Consider the following 24,058-nt stretch of genomic DNA (forward strand, 5'->3'; position numbering starts at 1 on the left):
TCATACAAGAGTCAGCGAGTCCGTGGGCAGCTCCAGTGATTCTTGTTAAAAAGAAAGATGGATCTTGGAGATTTTGCGTCGACTATCGCCGATTGAATGCTGTGTAATGAAGAAGACAGACAAGACGACGACGAAGCAGTCAGCAAGCAAGCCACAGTGTTAGTGCTAACCACGCGCCCCGAGCTTGCGCTTGCCCGGATTTTGACTGCTGGTCGCCTCGCCGCTTCTTGACCTTCGCCTGACGTTTATCGAATTCATTGACGTTTACACGTGAATAAATCACGTTGCATTTGGTGGAGGCTGCGTGGGTCCCCCGCACCAACCTGGAACTCCGCTCCCGGACGCTCCCTTCGGTTCCTGCACCCATGATGGTCAACGACACCTCGACTCAGACTGACCCTTCGGCAGCGCCTGCCACCTGCAGCGCCGTGTACCGTGAGCGGGATCCGCCCATCTTCAACGGCTCCGGTGACTCCGACGTTGAAGACTGGTTGTCGACATACGAGCGGGTCAGCGCCAATAACAAATGGGACGATTCATCGAAGTTGAGTCACGTCATGTTTTATCTCGCGGACATCGCGCAACTGTGGTATCGCAACCACGAGACCGACATACCCACTTGGTCCGTTTTTAAGACTTCCATTTCGGACGTCTTTGGTCGGCCTACGGCCCGCAAGCTTCGCGCTGAGCAGCGCTTGCGTGACCGTGCCTCACCTCTGCTGGCCTTCAACTTAACATAAAGAAGTGCCACTTTGCTGCACGCCAGTTGACGATACTAGGCCACGTCGTCTGCAAGGAGGGAGTTCTTCCGGACCCCGCGAAGCTCCGTGCCGTAGCCGAATATCCCAAGCCCAATTCCTTGAAAACACTTAGAAGTTTCATTGGGCTGTGCTCGTATTTTCGTCGATTTGTGCGCGACTTTGCTACCATCATCGCGCCTCTTACCAACCTTCTGACCGCCTCTAACGGCCTGTCTGCTTGGTCAACAGAATGCGACGAATCTTTTCGAACGCTACGGCGCTTACTAACGTCGCCACCAATACTCCGTCACTTTGACCCTAATGCGCCTACGGAGATCCATACTGACGCCAGTGGTGTTGGCCTTGGTGCGGTATTGGCTCAAAAAACACCAGGATGCCAAGAATACGTCGTTGCCTACGCGAGTCGAACGCTCAAGAAAGCCGAGTGTAACTATTCTGTCACCGAGAAAGAGTGCCTCGCTATAATTTGGGCTTTAGCTAAGTTTCGTCCGTACCTTTATGGCCGCCCTTTCGACGTCGTCACGGACCATCATGCTCTATGCTGGCTCTCGTCGCTGAAAGATCCCTCGGGACGCCTCGGTCGTTGGGCGCTTCGCCTGCAAGATTACGACATCCGTGTTGTGTACCGATCCGGCCGCAAACACTCGGACGCTGATGCACTCTCCCGCTCGCCGCTAGCGTCTGACATGGCTTCTCCGTCAGCCTCTTCGGCTCCCTTGTCGCCTATTGACTTCGCAGACATGTCGTCGGCGCAACGCAAGGATGCGTGGATTTGTCAACTCCTTGACTTTCTCACTGACCCATCCTCTTATCCCGCCTCAAGAACTCTGCGTCGCCAAGCCGCCCATTTCACTATTCGCGACGATCTCCTTTATCGCCGGAATTACGCGTCTGATGGCCGGAGGTGGCTTCTAGTGGTACCTCGCCACATGCGCACGGACATATGCGCTGCTTTCCACACTGACCCACAAAGCGCTCACGCCGGCGTTCTCAAGACCTACAATCGCCTGCGGCAGCGATTCTACTGGCGCGGAATGTATGCATTTGTGTGCAAGTACATACGTGCTTGCACTGCCTGTCAGCGGCGCACGACTCCACCTCAACGCCCGGCCGGTACACTTCAGCCTCTCCCTTGCCCTGCCCGTCCATTCGACCGCGTCGGTATCGACTTATACGACCCGCTTCCCTCGACCACCTCTGGGAATAGGTGGATAATTGTCGGCGTGGACCACCTCACGCGTTACGCCGGGACTGCAGCTTTGCCTACAGCCACAGCAAGAGACGTTGCGTTTTTCATCTTACGCAACTTCGTACTGCGCCACGGTGCTCCCCGTGAGCTTTTAAGCGACAGGGGACGTGTTTTCCTGTCTGATGCTATTGAAGCGTTGCTCGCTCAGTGTAACATCGTTCATCGCATGACAAGTGCATATCATCCGCAAACTAATGGCCTCACTGAGCGATTTAATCGCACTCTGGGGGATATGCTGACGATGTACACGGCATCAGACCAGACAAATTGGGACACCGTCCTTCCATTCATCACATATGCGTACAACACTGCTACGCACGCGACTACAGGATTCTCGCCGTTCTTTCTCTTGTACGGACGTGAGCCATCATGCACGCTGGACACTATGCTTCCCTATACACCTGACTCATCTGAGTACACTGCAATTTCTGATGTCGCCAAGTACGCCGAAGATTGTCGACAATTGGCCCGTTCCTTGACAACCGAAGACCAAGGTCACCAGAAGCTCAGGCACGACACCGACCGATCTCTCACTACTTTCGCGACCGGTGCCCTAGTTTGGCTTTGGATTCCCCCGAGTACGCCTGGCCTTTCGTCTAAATTATTGGCCCGATATCATGGGCCCTACCGCATCCTCGCTCGGACATCTCCAGTCAATTATGACGTTGAGCCTTTGACACCGTCTCCAGACTTACGTCGTCGTGGTCGAGAAATCGTTCACGTGAGTCGCCTCAAGCCCTATTATGACCCCTCTATACTGTCAACACCTTAAGTCGCCAGGATGGCTACGCTACTTCCCGGGGGCCAATGTAATGAAGAAGACAGACAAGACGACGACGAAGCAGTCAGCAAGCAAGCCACAGTGTTAGTGCTAACCACGCGCCCCGAGCTTGCGCTTGCCCGGATTTTGACTGCTGGTCGCCTCGCCGCTTCTTGACCTTCGCCTGACGTTTATCGAATTCATTGACGTTTACACGTGAATAAATCACGTTGCAGCTGTAACAAAAAAGGACGTGTACCCACACCCACGTATTGATGACGCAATCGACTGCCTTCAGTCTGCCTCTTACTTTTCCTCAGTAGACTTACGATCCGGCTATTGGCAAATTCCGATGCACCCTGAAGACAAGGAAAAGACTGCCTTTGTAACCTCTGAAGGGCTCTTTGAATTTAATGTGATGCCATTTGGACTGTGCAACGCTCCGGCAACTTTCGAAAGATTTATGGACACTATTCTGCGCGGGTTGAAGTGGAACATCTGCATTTGCTACCTCGACGACGTCGTCATCTTTGGCCGCACCTTCAGCGAACACAACTCGCGTCTGGATATCGTCCTGAACTGCATCAGAAACGCTGGCCTAGTTTTAAACTCAAAGAAATGCCACTTGGGAGACCGCCAAACCCTTGTGCTTGGGCACCTCGTCGATAAGGATGGCATCCGCCCTGATCCCCAGAAGACAGCCGGCGTTGAAGCGTTTAGTGCACCACGCTCTGTCAAGGAGCTCCGCAGTTTTCTGGGGCTTTGTTCCTACTTCCGCCGCTTTATCCCTAAGTTTGCCGACGTCGCGTATCCGCTGACATGTCTACTACGAAAGGACATCCCCTTTGAGTGGACTCCGGAGTGCGATTCTTCTTTTCGTCAGTTGAAGTTTCTGCTGACGTCACGACCTGTTCTTCAACACTTCAGTCCTTCAGCTCCGACGGAACTCCATACGGATGCCAGTGGCATAGGTATTGGCGCCGTCTTAGTTCAACGCCACGGTGACCGCGAAAACGTGATCGCATATGCCAGTCGCTCATTAAGTAGGCCCGAGCAGAATTACACTGTTACAGAACAAGAATGCCTCACGGTGATATTTGCGGTTCAGCGGTTTCGTTCTTACCTGTATGGACGCCCCTTCACAGTTGTCACCGACCACCACTCATTGTGTTGGCTTGTAAATCTTCGTGACACTTGTGGCCGCCTTGCACGCTGGGCGCTCCGACTGCAAAAATATAGCTTCAGCGTCTCTTATAAGAGTGGTCGACGACACGCTGACGCGGACTGCCTCTCGCGTATGCCACTTAGCACTACGGACTGTGACGCCGCCGACTTCGATCACCTTGTGGCTTCTGTATCGCTGAGTTTTCCAGACCTCGACTGTTTCAAAGCCGAACAACGAAAAGCCGCTAAATTAACACCTCTCTTCACCGCTACGACCGCCTCTACTACAGCAAACAATTTCTGTGTACGTGATGGACTCCTATATAAGAACTTTTCCAGCACTGGCGCACGTTTTATTCTAGTGGTGCCGGAGAGTCTTCGCATGGCGATTCTGAGTGCTATGCACGATGACCCTACGTCTGGCCATTTAGGTTCGGCGAGGACGCTCTACTGGATTCAGGAACGCTTTTATTGGCCTGGGATGCGACAGTCTGTTGAGACGTATGTGGCCAGCTGCATGCAGTGTCAGCGCCACAAACGTCCATCTAACGCTCCAGCTGGTCTCCTGCAGCCGATCCCACGTCCAAGCACGCCTTTCCAACAAGTGGGCATTGACTTCGTGGGACCTTTTTCGAAATCAGCCAAGGGAAACCGGTGGATAATTGTTTGCGTCGACTACCTCACACGCTACTGCGAGACGGCGGCCGTGCCCTCAGCAACTGCCACTGACGTTGCAACGTTCCTGCTGCAGTATGTCATCCTGCGACATGGTCCACCCCGCGTAATCATCAGCGACCGTGGACGACAATTCACATCAGATGTCGTGGAGGAGAAGCTTCGTTCGTGTGAATTCCACTTGCGTCACTCGACACCATACCATCCACAAACGAATGACCTTACGGAGCGCACCAACCGAACAATTATAAACATGCTCTCTATGTATGTTTCATCCGACCACAAGAACTGGGATGACGTACTGCCTTTTATCACGTACGCGTTCAACACCGCCAAGCACGAGACTACCGGCTATAGCCCTTTCTTCCTGCTGTACGCACGGCCATCCCGGTACACGATCGACACTATTTTCCCTTTCTGTACTCACGAAAATCCCACTGTTGCCGAGACCCTCTGCCTTGCCGAAGAGGCGCGCCGTATTGCTCGTTTACGCACTTTGGCATCGCAGGACAGATCAAAAGCACGCTACGACATTCGCCACCGTCCAGTGACCTATCGCCCTGGTGATTTAGTGTGGCTGTGGACTCCTGTGCGGAAACGCGGGTTATGCCAAAAGCTTTTGGCCACCTATGATGGACCGTTTGTTATTCTTAACAGACTCACAGAAGTCACTTATACCATAGCTCGCCTCACAGCGAGTGGTAGAAGAGCTGCCAAGACCCAAGTGGTCCATGTCGCCCGCTTGAAATTGTTCACGTCAATGCAACTGGATTGACTCGCCCGGCGGGCTTCGTCTACGACGAGAGGAATGTTGCACGCACGCTTGAGTGAGAAGAACGATGACCGGTGAACGTGCTTGCGGTCCCGGGTTGAAAGAGAAGAGGACGACGCTGAGTTGATCAACCAGCTGACCGCTCTTGCGCTCACCTTCGCGACCTACAATAAACGGCCCCCTTCATCCGTGAGGGTGATAAACGGTCTCCTTCGCGCGTAACAATATATATATATATATATATATATATATATATATTGCTCTCTCCCTACTGGCTTATCCTCCAGATGCAATATCTGTCACTGTGATACAAAGGGTATAGAATTCTTGAATGTCGAGATTGGTCGTACCTCTCTTTGCGTACACCTTTCATCACAATATTTCTTTCCACAAGCATCTTGTATCGCCTGTGTCCTCGTGGCAGTGCTCTGTAGGCGTCCAACACTATGTGTCCGCCTTCTTGGTGTTTGCGTTTTGGAGTAGCGCATAAACATTGCATGATATTGAATTTCTGATTCTTGCGATGCATAAACATGGCATAAGTTGCATGTGACTAAAATAAACTCAATTTGTACACATCCAATTTAGGTGTATAGCATTTAGTGAACCACTTCACTAAAGTTTCTCTTCACATGGATCCAACGTTTCCTTTGGATTTGCGTAATTTTTCGAGAATGTGGCTCAATTGTGTGCGCCTGGAAAAGCTATTTTGCTTCCTATCACGAGAAAAGAACGCGATCACACTTAGCAATAGGCACCTTCGGCTGACGACTGCCATTCAGACAAACCTTTGCTAACGCTATTGACATAGTCTATCCTGAAAGCCTCCGTACTTGCTCCAGTTTGTCTAGAAATGTAGATCGTATGCATAATTAGCTTTATGAGTAACAATAAAGCAACGACAAAAGGGCGAGCTACTTTAACTTATCGTCATGTTGTTTAGGTTAGCCTCTAAATGTCGAGAAAGTATATGCTCGAAACGATGTTGTTTAAATGTTTGATACTAATGGATACATAAATTTGTATTATATGCTGGGGTTTGACGTGCCAAAATCACGATATGATTATGATTATGAGGCACGTAGTAGTGGAGAACTCTAGATGAATTTTGACCACCTGGGGTTCTTTAACGTGCACCCAATGCACGGGCGTTTTCAAGCGAAGCTTGTATTGGCTCACAAGTTTCGGTCGCGTTGAGCTCACGCAAAAACCCGGCTGCTCCCACAGTAGAGCAGCTGTTCCAGCTGCGCCGGCGCTGGAATACGTGACGCGCATGGCCAATCAGGGTCGTTTGGTGTGTCGCGGGGAGGGAAAGGGAAGGAAAGGGGGTTGGCGCGCTACCCCGGGCTTCCGTCGCCTCAGATCAGTCTCGTTGTCCGGTTGGGAAGGCGTTTCGTGGTGCGTTCCGCCGAGGAGCAGGCTGCATTTGAGCAACGGCGCCGCGAACTTGCTCGGGAAAGGGCTCGTCGTGGACGCGCCTATTCTAGTGTGAGGGCTTCCGAAGCCCAGGCGAAACGTCAGCGAAGAGCCCCGGACCTCGAGTTGCGGGAGTGCGATGTTGAGGCCAAACGTCAGGGTCGTCTCGCCCTCCTGGAACCCGACATACGGCGGTGAACGCCCCGGCAATGCTAGCGCCATTTTCCGCGTTGCGATGGCCAGGTTTCAAAGCGAGTTAACCGGAAAGATTGAGGCAGTTATTAAAAGAAAAAAAAAAGAAAAAACTCAGTGGTTGGACTTCCAGTGAAGGTGCGGAAATCTGTAAGGCTGTCATGTTCAGGGGAGCGAGGCGTAGATGCAGGACGCCGATTGTAGGAAGGAGGTAACCCATGTGTACATGTTTGTATCCATTTGTACACTGTAGTTCCTGCTAAATTTAAGTTCTAAAAACTGCGTCGCCTGTTATAGCATGCGTCGTGAAAAATGTAACTGGTTACATGTAATTGGTTACTGGAAAAAGCAATTGAACTTCCGTGGGCCTTACCAAGGAAACGAAGTAATCGTTAAAGTACAAGATTACCAAAAACGTAATGGAGAACACGTAATTAAACACATGTAATTCGTTATGTACAAGTGTGCCCCTTTCAGTCAGTCAGTCAATTGATTGCTCAATCAATTAGTCAATAAATGAACGCTGAAATCAATGGTTCAATGATAATACGTCTGGTCGGGAGGAGGCATAAGGAAAGGAAAAAGTGAAACGCCGACCAAAAATGAAAAGGCTTAAAAAACTTCAAGACGAAGTTTCGGCTTACGTACGGAAGCCCAAGTATTTTAGGCCTTTTCATTTTGAGCGGCGTTTCACTGTTACCTTTCAATATATGAATGAATGAATCAGTCAATCAAGTAATCGAACAATCAGTCAAGGATGAATGAATGAATCAATCAACGAATTAAATTATATATCAGTCAATGACACGATTGTCGATCAGTCAAATTATATATCAGTCACATAATCAGTCAGTCTCTCCGTCGATCTACCAATAAACCAATAGATCGATCGATTGAGCCTTCAATATAGATAAGTCAACGAACGAATCCCAATGCCGCACCGCTTGTGACCGCAGGTGTGGAAGGACGACGCGTGGGAGGCCCGCTTCACCCTCCGTCCCGTGGGCCTGGTGCTTCCCTCGCTGCGCGCCGACCAGCAAGGGGTGTACGTGTGCCGCGTCGACTTCCGCCAGGCGCAGACGCTCAACCGGCTGGTGCGCCTCACCGTCATCGTGCCGCCGCGCGCCGTCATCATCCGCGACAGCCGGGGAAGGCCGCTCAACGGAAGCGTCACCGCCATCGACGGCCAGTCGCTGTCGCTGCTCTGCACGGCGCCCGGAGGTGAGTGCCCCCCCCCCCCCCCAAAAAAAAAAAAAAAAAGAAAGTATACTCCGCTTATTCGAAACCTGCGGCTTTCTTTTTGCGAATTCGCGTTGAAAGACTGGCCAATGTTTTACAAAGGAAAAGGCCGTCACAAAATCCAATCAAGCAATTTGATCTCCCTAAACAGAAACTCGGTACACAAATAGTCCACTATTGTATCCATCGTTAAAAAAATAGGGTAAATACATTCCTGCTGGCTAGGTGCAAGCATTGATCACTGTGTTCTGGTGTTGTAACCTAGCATTGCCGGAATTCCAGCCACCGCTTGAAATGCAACCCTTCTTACTAGCACGGCTAAAATATTGCGATTTCATTCGTCGTACCTCGTTGAAGATGTGGACGTATTAAAATCTGTAGCTTTGCGAGGGCATATGCTCAAGCGGTATTGAAATAAATTTGAATGCCTAAAATTACGCGCACTTTCTTGTTTTTTTTAAATTCGTACTCTTTGATCCCGAAATCCAGAAAAAAAAACCAGAGGGGCAGAACGGGAGTCTTCCTGGTTTGCCTTGAGAAAATACGTTAGCAACCTGAGGAAAAGATATTGTTACGGGGAAAAGGAATAAGAAATGTATTTACAGTGTATTTACAAGACTGGCAGCGGCTGACAAGATCATAGTAAGCACGCGAAGTCCCGAGCTTCGTCTTCTTCAAGTGCTCTCAAAACGTCTTCTTCATCGCTCTGTCACATGACCCCCGGCGGCTGAAGCACCGACCCGGTGCTGGTTAGGAGGCGTTGGAGTGATACGGCTTAAGACGCGCGACGTGGACTACGTCGGAACGAGGCTGAGCCACGGTGGGGTCAAGAGGGGCGATTTCGTAGGTGACGTCGGTTACTTGACGCAAGACGCGGTAAGGACCAGAGTAGCGTGAAAGCAACTTCTCCCAGAGGCCAACGCGTCGCGACGGAGACCAAAGGAGAACCAGGGCGCCCGGTGTGTAGTGGGCGTCACGATGGCGGGTGTCATATAAGCGCCGCTGATTTTCCTGCGAGTCCACAAGTCGAAGTCGGGCAATATGGCGTGCCTCTTGTGCCTGGATTATGGCGTCCCGGGCGTACTCTGATGTGAAATACAGGCTATCAGGCAGGAGGGTGTCGAAAGGTAGCGTAGGGTCGCGGCCAAACAAGAGGAAGAATGGAGAGAAGCCTGCGGTATCGTGGCGAGAAGAATTGTAGGCAAAGGTAACGAATGGTAATGCAACGTCCCAGTCGCGATGGTCAGCGGAGACATACATGGATAGCATCTCAGTGAGGGTCCGGTTGAGACGCTCGGTTAGACCATTCGTTTGTGGATGGTAAGCAGTAGCAAGTTTGTGTTTAGTCGCGCACGAGTGTAGAATGTCATTAACAACTTTCGAAAGAAAGTAGCGGCCTCGGTCGGTAAGGAGCTGGCGAGGGGCACCGTGGTGAAGGATGACGTTTTCTAGTATAAAATCGGCGACATCGGTTGCACAGCTTGTCGGAAGAGCCCGTGTGATTGCGTATCGGGTGGCGTAATCTGTTGCTACAGCAATCCACTTATTCCCCGAAACAGACGTAGGAAAAGGGCCTAAAAGATCAACGCCTACACGAAAGAATGGTTCTGAAGGCACGTCAAGTGGTTGAAGGCGGCCAGCAGGGAGCGTGGTCGGCTTTTTTCGTCGTTGACAAAGGCCACACGCAGCGACATAACGGCAGACGTCACGGTAAAGACCAGGCCAAAAAAAGCGCCGACGAACGCGGTCGTAAGTCCGTGACACGCCAAGGTGACCGGCAGTCGGCACATCATGAAGCTGGGCGAGAACAGTCCGGCGCAGATGCGAAGGGACAACTAAGAGTCGGTCAGGGCCGTCAGGGCGCATGTTACAGCGGTACAAGACGCCATCGTGGAGTTCAAACATTCGAAGGGAAGGGTCGGGCGTCGTTGAAGTCAGCCGTTGAATAAGGTCTTTTAAGAAGTCGTCCCGGCGTTGTTCCGCTCCGATATCGTCAAAAGCACTCAAAGAGAGAACGGTGACAGGAATGCCGGCCATAGAAACGTCAGGTGGGTCGACAGGATGGCGCGACAAGCAGTCCGCATCTTGGTGTAACCGGCCTGTCTTGTATACAACTGAGTAGTTGTATTCTTGAAGGCGCAGAGCCCATCGGCTAAGGCGCCCAGAAGGATCTTTCAGAGATGAAAGCCAACACAGAGCATGGTGGTCAGTAATGACTGTGAATTGCCGGCCGTACAAATAGGGGCGTAATTTTCCCACTGCCCGAACGAGAGCCAGACACTCGCGCTCAGTGATGGAATATTTGCGCTCAGCAGGGGAACGAAGGCGGCTGGCGTAAGCAATAACACGGTCTTGTCCTTGTTGTTTCTGGGCCAGGATAGCTCCAATACCATGGCCGCTGGCATCGGTACGGACTTCTGTTGGAGCTGACGCGTCAAAATGAGCGAGAATGGGAGGGGAAGTAAGCAGCCGGATCAGCTCAGTGAAAGCACGAGCTTGCTCACAGCCCCAAATGAAGGCAGCGTCTTTCTTGAGGAGCTGAGTAAGAGGGCGTGCAACGTCCGCAAAATTGCGGACAAACCGACGAAAGTAGGAGCAGAGGCCCAAGAAGCTGCGAACGTCCTTGGCGCACGTGGGCACGGGAAAGTCTTTCACTGCCCGGATTTTATCTTGATCAGGACGGACACCCGAAGAATCGACGAGATGTCCGAGCACAGAAATTTCACGACGACCGAAGTGGCATTTGGACAAATTGAGTTGTAGCCCCGCCCGACGAAAAACAGATAGGACCGTCGATAGGCGTTCGAGGTGCGTCGCAAAAGTGGGAGAAAAAACGATCACATCGTCCAAGTAACAGAGGCAGATGGACCACTTGAAACCGTGTAGGAGGGCGTCCATCATTCTTTCAAATGTGGCTGGGGCATTACATAACCCGAAAGGCATGACTTTGAACTGATAGAGGCCGTCGGGAGTAATAAAAGTCGTTTTCTCACGGTCCATGTCATCGACGGCAATTTGCCAGTACCCGGAGCGAAGGTCTATGGACGAAAAATATTGTGCTCCATGGAGGCAATCAAGGGCATCGTCAATGCGTGGTAGCGGATAGACGTCCTTCTTGGTTACCTTGTTTAGGTGCCGATAATCTACGCAAAATCGCCAACTGTTGTCCTTTTTCTTAACTAGGACAACAGGGGATGCCCATGGGCTACAAGAAGGTTCAATGATGTTACGAGAAAGCATCTTATCAACTTCGTGTTGGATGATGTCTCGCTCGGTAGCAGAGACGCGGTAGGGTCGCCGATGGATTGGGCTCGCATCCCCGGTGTTAATGCGATGTTTCACAACAGATGTTTGTCCGAGAGGACGGTCTCCAAGGTCGAATAAGTCCCAGTACGAGGCAAGGAGGCACGTAGTTCATTGGCACACTGGGGCGGAAGGTCGGGCGCGATCATTTTCATTAGGGCATTCAAGTCTGAAGGGGCAGGAGGCACAGCAAGAGTTGCACACGAGGAGTCGTCAGCATTTAAACCCGAAATCTGGTAGTCTTCGGCCGGCGTGATTTATGCAAGTGATATGCCGCGCGGGAGAACTTGTGCACTAAGGCCAAAGTTCACTAGCGGAAGACAGGACGTGTTGTCCGTAATGGTAATGACGGTGTGAGGAAATGCGACGTTATGCGAGAGCAGGACATCCGGATTAGGAGATACGATGTAGTCACCGTCTGGAATGGGCGGAACGGGTGAAACACCTATGTAGGTAACGGCAAGGTGAGGGAGGCGAATATGCTCTGTGGAACATAGCCGGATCGGAGCACTATCGGGGGGATCAATAGCAACAGGTAGAGCGAGTTGCACAACACCAGCAGAACAGTCTATCAAGGCGGAATGGGCTGAGAGAAAGTCAAGTCCCAGGATTAGGTCGTGAGGGCAGTGTTCTAGGACATAGAATAAAACAGAAGTATGATGATCGGCGACACTCACACGAGCTGGACACATGCCAATAACGGCCGGCGTTCCCCCGTCGGCGACTCGGAGCACAGGCGACGGGGCAGGAGTGAGGACTTTCTTGAGACGATGGCGAAGCTGAGCACCCATGACAGATACGTGCGCGCCAGTGTCAATCAGAGCCGTAACAGGTACACCATCCACGTTCACTTTGATGAGGTTCCGATTTGTAGGCAGGGTCAGAAGAGGATTTTGGCGTCGGGGCGGTATAGCAGCATCACCTCTAGGTGCTGCACCTGTTAGTTTTCCGAAAGCGTGCGCCGGAAGGAGCTGGGCGACGGTGACCGACGCGATGGGGGCGAGCGGGAGGAGCGGCGATGTGGCGAAGGAGAGCGGCTAGAGCGGGCGGGCCGAGAGGAGTCGCCAGGAGTTACTGGTTGCATGCGCGGTGGGAAGCGAGAAGCAGCATGAGGCGGGCGGTCGGATGGCAGATAGGGCCAAGGGGTCGAATTCCACGAAGAGCGGCAGTGACGAGAAATGTGACCGATACGGCCACAAGTGAAGCATATTGGCCTGTCGTCGGGAGTGCGCCATTCAGTCGGGTTGCGATACCGCGGAGGGGCATTGATGTTGCGAGGGCGCATGGCAGAGGCAGACGAAGCGTAGTCAGGCCGATTAACGGAGCAGACATTCGTCAAGCCAACGTTGGCCAATTCCTGGCCTACGACGGTCTGGATCAGGGAAACGGTGGACTGGCAATTGTTGGAGCCAAGGGTTGGGGTTTGGATAGGAGATGCGGCCTCGATTTCACGCCGGATGATGTGGACGATGTCATCAGAGCGATTGGGTGTGGGCTGAGACTGCGGAGGTCTTCGCAGGTGGACGTAGCAGCCGTGTTGGGGAGGCGGGGAAACGGGTGGGCAATGCGGCGGCTCTTGGCTTCTTCAATCCGCCTGCATTCGGTAAGGATGGCTTGTACAGTAGAAGAATTCTTAAAGACGAGGAGGTGAAAGGCGTCATCTGCTATGCCCTTAATGACATGTGCGACCTTATCAGCTTCCGACATTCTCGGATCCACTTCGCGGCACAGAGCGAGCACGTCCTGGATGTATGTGAGGTAGGACTCAGTGCACGTCTGGACACGCGAAGCGAGGTCTTTTTGAGCGGCGCGCTGACGTCCAACAGGCTTGCCAAACAAATCCGTGAGCTTCTGTTTACAAATGTCCCAGGTGGTAAGTTCCTCTTCGTGGGTCTGAAACCAGACGAGTGCCGTTCCCGCGAGATAGAAGATCAAATTAGCCAGCATGGCGGTCTGGTTCCAATGGTTGCTCTTGCTCACCCGCTCATATAGTTGAAGCCAGTCGTCAACATCCGTGTTGTCAGTGCCGGAAAAGGTGCCGGGGTCGCGCGGTTGTGCCAGAATGACGGTTGGCGTGGGGGCCGACGAGCCCGAAGCATCCTCGCCTTGAGCTGGCATGGTAGACTGGGATCGATACCCCGCACCTCCACCAAAAATGTTACGGGGAAAAGGAATAAGAAATGTATTTACAGTGTATTTACAAGACTGGCAGCGGCTGACAAGATCATAGTAAGCACGCGAAGTCCCGAGCTTCGTCTTCTTCAAGTGCTCTCAAAACGTCTTCTTCATCGCTCTGTCACAATATTGAGGTCATATACGTAATTTCGGTTTGTGCTACACATGATTGTAGTGCAGTTATACATGGTTATACACGGACGAAGAAAATGATAACGATGATGATGATTTCTTGTAGAATGGCACAAATGCAATTGCGTTGTAGATTGAGCATATATTTGTCGTCTTCCCCCCCCCCCCCCCCCCCCCTCTTCATTTGGACGGCTGCCTCAAATTTAACATTTGTGTGACTGGGGAGTTCGCGTCCTTGCCGGACCTCCAATAAGGTTATTTCACTCACTCACTCACTCATAAATGTGGTGCTTGAAATAAAAAAAAATGGGAAGACGCTTAAGCTTCGTCTTTAAGAGTGGAAGGCGATAGCATACAAAAATCCCTGTCTGTTTCTCAAGCATCCCGGTAACTGCAGCTTATATAACCGTAAGCTTTACCTGCAAACGCTGGTGGCGAACGCTATGCACGAAGGCAAGCTTCCTGATTCCTTTTGTTCTTTTCCCCGCACGGCCGGCGCCGTCGCTGCCGCGGATGCGCCGAGGCGAGCGCCAACTGGATGGAACCAAGCGGGGCGAGCCGCTCCCACTAAGACAGACCTGAAACGGCATCTGGGAAAGGGGTTCGTGTTTAGTTTCCGCGTAGCATAATTATGTTTTCTCGTATATTCAAATTACAATTCGATGCTATCATGTCTATAGGTTGTGTGTAAGTCGTACTTCACGAATTGTCCAACCAATTTTACTTTGAAAATTCAATTAGTTCAGTAACGGCTATGCGCCACGCGGAGGGCCTGCGTGGTTCGGGATGATTTTTCTTTAACGATCAACGCCGACGTTGCCGACACCGACGCCGACGCTGGATTTTCTAAAACACAGGGCCCTTAACGCTCGAGTTTAGTACAAAGCTACAAAGGAAATCTATGAATGGTTTCTAAGAAATTAAGCTAAGCAGTACAAGAAAAGTTCATCCTTGTGGGCAGATTGAACTCGACATTAACAACTTTCCGGGGCAGTCTCTCTATTATCTGAGGCTAGCAGATAGCACCAGGAGGCTGGCACATCACATAGCGAGGGCGAATTAAATGTCAGCGAAAGTAACAGGTGGGACCAGACCGTTATGTTAGCCAATCTGATCTACTACTTGAACGGCACGGCAAGGGTCTGGTTTCAGACACACGAAGAGGAGCTAACGAGTTGGGAGCAATGTAAGAAAAAGCTCTGCGACCTTTTTGGGAGGACAGTTGGGCGACAACGAGCCGCGAAGAGGAAACTCGGAACTCGCGCCCAGACGTCAACCGAGTCATACGTGACGTATATTCAGGACGTTCTTGCCCTTTGCCGCAAGGTGGACGAGCCAATGCCGGAAGATGAAAAGGTGAACCATGTGCTGAAGGGCATAGCTGACGATGCCTTTAACCTGCTCGTGTACAAGAACTGCACCAGCATCGATGACATCATAAGTGAATGCAGACGTTTCGAAGAAACTAAAGGCCGTCTAATTATCCATCAGTATACCGTCTTCCGAATACAGCTGCTACATCATCGTACGAAGACCATTCCGCGCCTCAGCCGACCACGTCCGTAAGCATTGTGCGCATCGTTCGCCGAGAGATAGAGGCCGCATCGCCGGTTAACTCCCAGACGTATGCCCCGAACGATTTTTGACCTACGGTTTCTCTAATCCAGTCTGTCGTTCGCGAAGAACTGACGAACCTTCGTGTTCCCTCCGTTTGCCCCATCAACCGATCGGACGCCTTTACTACTACTGTCCCGGCTGCACGGAACCAGTACCTCTCACGGCCCTATCGTAACCCAATGGAATGGCGAACACCAGATGACAGGTCTATTTGCTTTAACTGCCGACGTGTTGGCCATATTTCTCGTCACTGCCGCAACACCTGGACACGCTCATTTCGATCTGCATTCCAACCAGACCATCGCTCACCAGGTAGTCGCCCGCCGCCGGAAGAACCCACAGAGCCTTACCACCGTGCTGAGGCCTCGCCACCTACACGGCAGAGTCGTTAGCCTTCTCCTCGACGGCCCCTGCCTCGCCCAGCTACTCTTCGCCGTTCTCCGTCACCCATGTACCGGCGCTTCTCAGAAAGCTCCGAGGGGTGACGCTGCTATATCGACCCGGACTGGAATTCCTCTGCTGACCCTGCCGACGGATAGAAATATACTTCAGGTGTATGTGGATGGTGTCCTTGTAATGTCTTTAATTGATACCGGCGCGCACATCTCTGTCATGAGTGACCATCTTCGTCGACGCCTGACTAAAGTCATCACACCTGCTTCGTCCTGTGTTGTGCCGGTCGCCGATGGCAGAACGCCGGCCGTCATAGGAATGTGCGCTGCTCGTGTCAGTGTCGCCGGCCGTCAGACCTCTGTCCTTTTCACTATTCTGGAAGAATGTCCCCACGACGTTATTTTGGGTCTCGATGTTTTATCAGCGCATTCGGCGTTGATTGATTGCTCCGCGGGACTTCTTCAGCTCGATTTGCCCTGCTCTTCTGACCCTCCTGAGGAAGTTTCCAGCAGATTATTTTCAACCGAGCACATTCGTCTTGCCCCCCAAGCTATGACGTGCGTCGTTCTTTCGCCCTCCCCACCTGTGCCTGACGGCGATTACATCGTCTCTCCTATTTCGGACGTCCCCCTGGGCCATAACATTGCGCTTCCTCGCACTTTCGTCAAGGTTACGAACAATTCTGCGTGCCTGCCTATTCTAAACTTCGGACCATACAGCCACGTTCTACCGCAAGACATTGTTTTAGGCACGCTGTCATCTTGCGAAGACTACCACCTCTCGGCCTTGACGACTGAAACGTCGTCTCAAGGTGCTTCCTCGCCTTCTTCATCAACTACCTTACCCAACGTCTCCAACATGATTTCTCCTGATCTCGCGCCTCAGCCAGCTTACCAGTTACGTCGTTTGTTCGCCTCATTCAGCGACATTTTTGACTTGGATGGTCGCCCTTTAGGTCAGAATTCCATTGCGAAACACATCATTGACACAGGCGACGCCCATCCGATTCACCGGAGACCATATCGGGTGTCCTTGCATGAGCGACAAGTTGTTCAAACGGAAGTCGAAAAGATGCTTTCTCGGGGAATAATTGAGCCGTCTTCAAGCCCATGGGCGTCCCCTGTAGTCCTAGTTAAAAAGAAGGACAACACCTGGTGCTTCTGCGTGGACTGCCGGCACTTGAACAATATAAAAAAAAAGATATTTATCCTCTCCCCCGTTTTGATGACGTGTTGGACTGCCTTTACCTTCGGTCCGGCTACTGGCAGATTGCTGTAGACGACATGGACCGCGAGAAGACAGCGTTTGTAACACCGGATGGCCTATACCAGTTCAAAGTCATGCCTTTCGGCTTGTGTAATGCCCCAGCCACGTTCGAACGTATGATGGACGCACTTCTGCATGGACTCAAGTGGTCCATCTGTCTTTCTTACCTAAATGACGTCATCGTTTTCGCTCCTACGTTTTCCACACACCTCGAGCGCCTTTCATTAGTTCTTTCTGTATTTCGAAATGCTGGCATCCAGCTTAATTCGTCCAAGTGTCACTTTGGTCACCGCCAAATCACTATCCTTGGCCATCTTGTCGACTCGTCTGGTGTGCGCCCAGACCAAGATAAAGTGCGGGCTGTGCCGAATTTTCCCGTACCGACCAGCGCCAAGGATGTACGGAGCTTTGTGGACCTGTGTCCTTACTTCCGCCGCTTTGTTCACAACTTTGTGGAAAAGGATGTACGGAGCTTTGTGGACCTGTGTCCTTACTTCCGCCGCTTTGTTCACAACTTTGCGGAAGTCGCCCGACCTCTTACTGCGCTTCTGAAAGCTGATGCTTCATTTTCCTGGGGCCCTGAGCAAGCAACCGCCTTCTCGAAACTCATCTCCCTGTTGACATCTCCACCTATTTTGACGCACTTCGACCCGTTTGCGCCTACGGAAGTCCGCACTGACGCCAGTGGTCATGGAATCGGCGCCATTTTTTCTCAGCGTCAGCGAGGAAATGACCCTGTGATTGCATACGCAAGTCGTTTGCTTTCTGCTGCTGAACGCAACTATTATATCACCGAGCGAGAGTGCCTTGCACTTGTCTTGGCCGTCGCGAAATTTTGTCCATACTTATACGGTGGGCCATTTACAGTCATTACAGACCACCACGCGTTGTGCTGGTTCTCGTCCCTGAAGGACCCTACAGGCCGCCTCGGTCGCTGGGCATTGCGACTTCAGGAGTACCCGTACACCGTCGCCTACAAGTCGGGTCGTTTACACCAAGATGCCGACTGTCTGTCACGTCATCCTGTCGACCCTCCGGATATTTTTGCGACCGACACTACTGCTCCTGTTCCCTTCGCTGACTTCGCCACCGAGCAGCGCCGTGACCCCTACATACGAGATGTCATGGGCAAGCTCGCGTCTGCGCCGTCCGACCCCTCCCTTCGACTGTTTCTCATCCAGGACGGCACGTTGTATCGGCGCAGCATGCACCCTAGTGGTCCCGAGCTGCTGTTTGTCGTTCCCCACCATCTGCGTGCCACCATTCTCTCTCAGTTACACGATGTACCCACGGCTGGTCACCTTGGCGTCTTTCGCACGTACGATCGTGTACGACGCCGATTCTTTTGGCCCGGTCTATACCGATCCGTGAACCGCTGCGTCGCTTCTTGCGAGTTATGTCAGCGCCGGAAAAAGCCACCTCTACTCTCTGCTGGTCGCCCTCAACCTATCGACGTGCCATCCGAACCGTTGTTTCGCGTTGGGTTAGACCTGCTTGAACCTTTCCCTATATCTGCTTCCGGCAACAAGTGGATTGCTATCGCTACCGACTATGCAACTCGGTACGCGATCACCAAAGCTCTTCCGACATCCTGCGCGACCGACGTCGCTGAGTTTCTTTTGCACAACATCATCCTTCATCACGGCGCTCCTCGTCAACTTCTTACAGACCGCGGCCGGTATTTCCTTTCCCGAGTTGCGGACGACCTACTCCGTTCCTGCGCCACCAAGCACAAGCTCACTACTGCCTACCATCCGCAGACGAACGACTTGACTGAGCGCCTTAATCGCTCCATCACCGACATGCTATCAATGTACGTTTCCGATGACCACCATGACTGGGACAATGCTCTCCCCTTCGTCACATTCGCGTACAATTCATCGCGTCACGACATATCCGGTTACTCACCATTTTATCTATTGTACAGCCGCGACCCCGTATTGCCTTTCGACACCGTCCTGCCCATCGCTCAGGATTCTACGTCGAAATACGCCCGAGACGTCATTGCCACAGCCGAACAGGCACGTCAAATTGCTCATCGTCGCCTTTCTATTTCCCGGAGCAAGCAGAAGAGCACTTATGACAGTCGCCACCGTGACGCTAATTTCCTTCCCGGGGACCTTGTCCTTCTATGGTCTCCTAGCCGCCGCGTTGGCCTATCAGAAAACCTAATGTCGCGCTACGCTGGTCCTTACCGGGTCCTCCGCCAGGTGACAGCTATAACATACGAAATCTCCCCGGTCACGACTCCCGCTTGCTCTGCCCTGCCTCCCCGTGACGTCGTGCATGTTGGCCGCCTCAAACGCTACCAGTCTTCGTCTACATAAGACGCACCGGGACGGTGCTTCCACGCCGGAGGGCCATATGTTACAACGCTGGGAACAAGGTGGAAGAAGAAGGGCACGAGCTGGTGTCGGGAGTGAGTGAGTGAGTGAAATAACTTTATTGGGGTCCAGAGAAGACGCAGGGGACACCCCGCGCCACCCGGCTGGTTTTCTTTCGTAGCAGTTCAGCTCTTCAGTCTCCTCGTAGCTATGAACCAACCAGCTCAGTGAAATGCTATTCTTAAAATAATTACGCACGGTACGATGAGCTGGAAACAACTGAAATGGATGTTTTAGGACGCACTCATGGGTTTCCCATCTGCAGTCATGCCTTCTTTTAAAAAAACTTGGAAACTTGTGTGAATATTGTACTCTAATTACTAATGTATTTAGTATTCAGCTGGTGTCGGGAGACAACAACGTTAGGGACTTGCCTGCGCGGCCTGTCTCTTGTAATATCAGCTGTAAATAGCTTTCACTGTTACTTTCATCCTTGTGTCACAATATGTTTGTTATTCAGAGACAGGAAGGTGGTAGCATTGCTTAGACATCAAACACAGGTCGCTTTTACTCTAGCTTGGGTTAAGGGAAATAATTGGGGAGTTGGAAACGCCATGCAATGATTTAAAAATGACCTGCAGGATGTGTATTAAGGGAAGCTGTACCAATGAACTACGTGTCTGCATTCGCGAACCAGCCGCTTTGAGCATGAGAACCAAAAAGGCTAGGATCAAAGACGTACGGGGCTAAATACAATGCGTATTCACGTCAACACGCTCATTGTATGACTCATTGTGTTAGTGACTGAGTGGCAGGCCGTGCTAGTGAGATACTTATGCAAAACGATACTTTTTAACGTCAGCCGCCTGTGCCAGTTTCAGCAGTAATTCAAGGTTTATCGAGCGGCATTACTTAAAAACTAGTTTCGACATAAAAAAAAAGCATTTTTTCTTCAAGTTCTTCCAGAATAAAGTTACTTACGATGCTGACCTTCTCGGTTGTAGTCTATGTGTTGCGCTTTTGTGCACAGGTCTTATGCGTGCGATCTTATGCGTGCGAGCTTTTCTTTTTCTTCGTTTTTCTTTCTCGCTTACAAGCACCACCAAGCCGCATCTTTTATTCATGGTTTGGAACTTTTCCGAGGCTTGCCTCGAGTGAAAAGACACGTTAACTCGACCTGGCGGCCCACGTGAAAAGTCAAGGTTGATTCTTGCCGGGATTTAGAGCGGTGAAGGTAAAGAAATGGGGCGTCTGCTAACAACGTTGGTCCAGGTACTAACTTTAAAATGCGAAGGGCGTAGTGAAGGAGAGAAATTATTTGCGACTTGTGTTTCCTTGAAAAAGCGTTTTCAGGATGTGACGCTCTGCTTTTCTCTCTTATTTTTGCCCCCGGTTACTTGAAGAGCGTAATCAGTGGTTCGCAATCAGCGAAAGACGATGAAAGTGAAAAAAAAAAACGTACAGATATATAGAAGCGCTGACTTGCGACTAATTCACATTGCAGATTACTCGAAAAACTGACAGCGCGTAAACCAAGACAGGAGAAAGAAAAAGGAAGATCGAGACAAATCTGCACAAGAGCGCTGGTGCGCGTCTGTGATTTTTTTGGGACGTCTTTGTTATTGCCCTCTTGAATTATGTCATAACTCACTGCAAGCACAGGCGCACACTCTCCCTGGTTATTTATACCATACAGATATGAAGGGTACTCCAGCTAACGTTAGCCGACCGGTGAAACAACTGCTGTAGCAAATGATTACGAAACCTTCTCGGTTGGGTCATCAGACGTCATGTGCGACCATGTGTGTTACTACTAAATACATTAGTAATTAGAGTACAATATTCACACAAGTTTCCAAGTTTTTTTAAAAGAAGGCGTGAGTGCAGATGGGAAACCCATGAGTGCGTCCTAAAACATCCCTTTCAGTTGTTTCCAGCTCACCGTACCGTGCGTAATTATTTTAAGGATAGCATTTCACTGAGCTGGTTGGTTCATAGCTACGAGGAGACTGAAGAGCTGAACTGCTACGAAAGAAAAAAAAGACTAAGGAACACCCACAACGATGTCGCTGTCTCCCTTTGTCCTTGCTTTTGTCAGTTCAGCTGTTCAGACTCTCTTTCATAATTATTAAGGTGGAAGCCTTAGGTGTCTATGTTGGCGGTGCCCTTGGCGTGCCCTTGGCGGTGACCTTGGCGAAACTGCGCCGTGACGAAAAGTTGCCGATTCCGCAAAAAAAAAAAGCTCGAATCGACGTCACATTTCTCACGGAGGGTCCTGTAAACCAAGTAAATTAGTGGCTTTGAAAAAAAGTTGCAGTGGCTTAGCTCGGCTATGCCAGGATATACGTAGCGTTAGCAAAGGTTCAGCTGATTATTCTTAGCTTTCCTGGTTGTCTAGATTGTCAAGGATTAGCTTGATTGTCATGCTTACTGCTGCTCCAATGACACACACACGGTATACGTATTATGTGGCACATGTATATAGCCTTCTTCTGTTCATTCCTCCTACGCTCAACCGCTAATTGCCAGGCAACTACTTCGGGATCCGATGAGTCAAGCTTCGCCGTTCTTCTGCGCTGTTGAGCAGCATTTGCGCTCTCCTTCTCCGTGGCTATACCACACTGGCAAACGCCAGTCAGAAGCGCAGCGGCTCCAGCGCAGTGTCGGGACGGCGACTGCACACTGCGAGCGCGCGCCCGCGCCAGTGCGTCTACCACCGCTACGACGTCACTCCTCTGGAATGCGCAGACTGGCGGCGGTGAGTCGCGCGCGACGGCGGCGGAGTGCGCGAGAGGTGCCGGCTCCGGTGGCTCCGGTGCGCAAGCCGTGTGACATCACTGATCCTTGCGCATGCGCAGCACGGCTCTTGATGTGGCGCGCGAAACGGGCTTGGCTAGGCCAGTGTAGCTAACGCTACAAAAGAAATTGGCACATTCCGGTCGGGGTGCGAATCGAATCCGGTCCTCCGGGTTGCGAGACGAGCACGGTTTCCTGAAGCCATGGCTGCGTCACCGTTCAGGCTTACTAATGGCATCTTCGAGTGGTCGTTTCAGAGCGCTCTGGCCGTGCTACAAAAGTGGTGAAAAACGACTCTAAAGCTGTATTACGACAATAACCGGGTATGGAAGTGATTATCCTGCTTCGTTATCATCATAGGGACCCGTTTCTGCAAACGGTAACGCTTGGTAACCGTTTTACATGACCTTTGTAGCGCTACCAGAGCGCTCTAACACGACCAGCCGAAGATGCCATAAAGGTGTATCGAGTGCGTGCGTGATTGCACACGTCCCGTCGCAGTCATCTCGCTGACCAAAGGTGTGGCCTAGTGCGTGCACTAACATGCTGCACTTTATAGGTACTACGCTAAGCTTTCCTATATGGCGTTCAGTGCACGAAAAACAAAAGGTGCGCACACGCGCACCGCGACATCAGCGGTCTGAAATGTGATTTCAAAGACCTTCGCCCACTGCGTGACTCGGCGACCGCAATGACAGGCTGCGATAGTCACGCATAACACGCAGCTCGCTATCAAAGAAGCCATCAGCAAAGCTGACAGGTTGCCGCCGGTCCGAGATTGTTGTCCTTTGATGCAATGAGCTGCATAGTTCTTTCTAGTTGCCTTTGGAACCGCAGGTGTCGCGGCGCGTGGGCGAACAATGATGTAGCACTTTTAGTATTTCGCGCCGCTACGAGGGCAGCGCGGAAAAATAATTAAGCTGGACATAGTGGCCTGCAAACAACTGAAATGAGTTATTCAGGACGTAATAACAGCTTCCCGATTGTAAGATAACGGGCTCAAATCCAACCATTAAAACTGGAGCAAATAGTCCTCTCTTATCGGCAAGATAATTAGTGCAGAAAAATTATGCTGTTAACTCAAGACGACTGATGACCCGACGACGTAAGCCTCATAATTTAATATCGTGGCAGCCTTTTTAAAGCCCTTGGGTAACGTTAGCTGAGACGCTGCGCATATCATATAGAACGTGGTAATTAAAAAGTATGGACCGGGGACATACGTACGCAAGCACACGTTTACAGACGCTCAAAAAAAAAAAACAAGAAAAGCTAGATTTCAGGTGGAAATGAGCCTACAGAGTAATATCACTGCAAAAACGAGTCGCCTGATAAGCAATCAGGCATAGCAGCGGTGTAATGTAGGCGGTCGGAAGAAGTGCTTGGTGGCGTGCGCAAATCTCAGACACGGTTGCACGCATGTATTATCACTCCCATGAAACACCACGTCAAACTGGAAGCTGCATTTCTAGACTTGTAGCGCGAAGACCCTGCGCTTAGAGAAGCGCAGGAATTGATGACAAGCTTTGATCCGGTCGCTCTTCACAACAATAACAACGGCAAAGACGACAGAATTCTTGAACACTCCTTGAACTTCGACATGTTCTAGCACGCCCTGGGAGAATTTTTCAACGTCTGTGTTCGGCCGCGAAGGCCTTACTTTCAAGGGCCCATATGCAAGAAAATGCTTGTGTGCTTAGATTTAGGTGCACATTAAATAAATCAAGGCGGCAAAAACTTATCAGAAGTCCTTCAGTAAGACGTTTCTCATAATCATATCGCGGTTCTGACAGAAAACTCGCGGAACTATTTGTTCTTGTTTGC

The 24,058-nt window shown here is 51.2% G+C and overlaps 1 protein-coding gene across 1 annotated transcript in view; it reads left to right on the top strand.

Moving 5' to 3' along the window:
* LOC119456637 (nephrin) overlaps positions 1-24,058 on the top strand; it is a 334,910-nt gene that overhangs the window by 186,903 nt on the left and 123,949 nt on the right. Inside the window, exon 3 of the mRNA XM_037718464.2 lies at positions 7,946-8,210. Within this exon, the coding sequence (XP_037574392.1) occupies positions 7,946-8,210 (265 nt within the window). The remainder of the gene's footprint in view (positions 1-7,945; positions 8,211-24,058) is intronic.

Source organism: Dermacentor silvarum, chromosome 6 (genome assembly GCF_013339745.2).
Source record: "Dermacentor silvarum isolate Dsil-2018 chromosome 6, BIME_Dsil_1.4, whole genome shotgun sequence".
Classification (NCBI taxonomy): Eukaryota; Metazoa; Arthropoda; class Arachnida; order Ixodida; family Ixodidae; genus Dermacentor; species Dermacentor silvarum.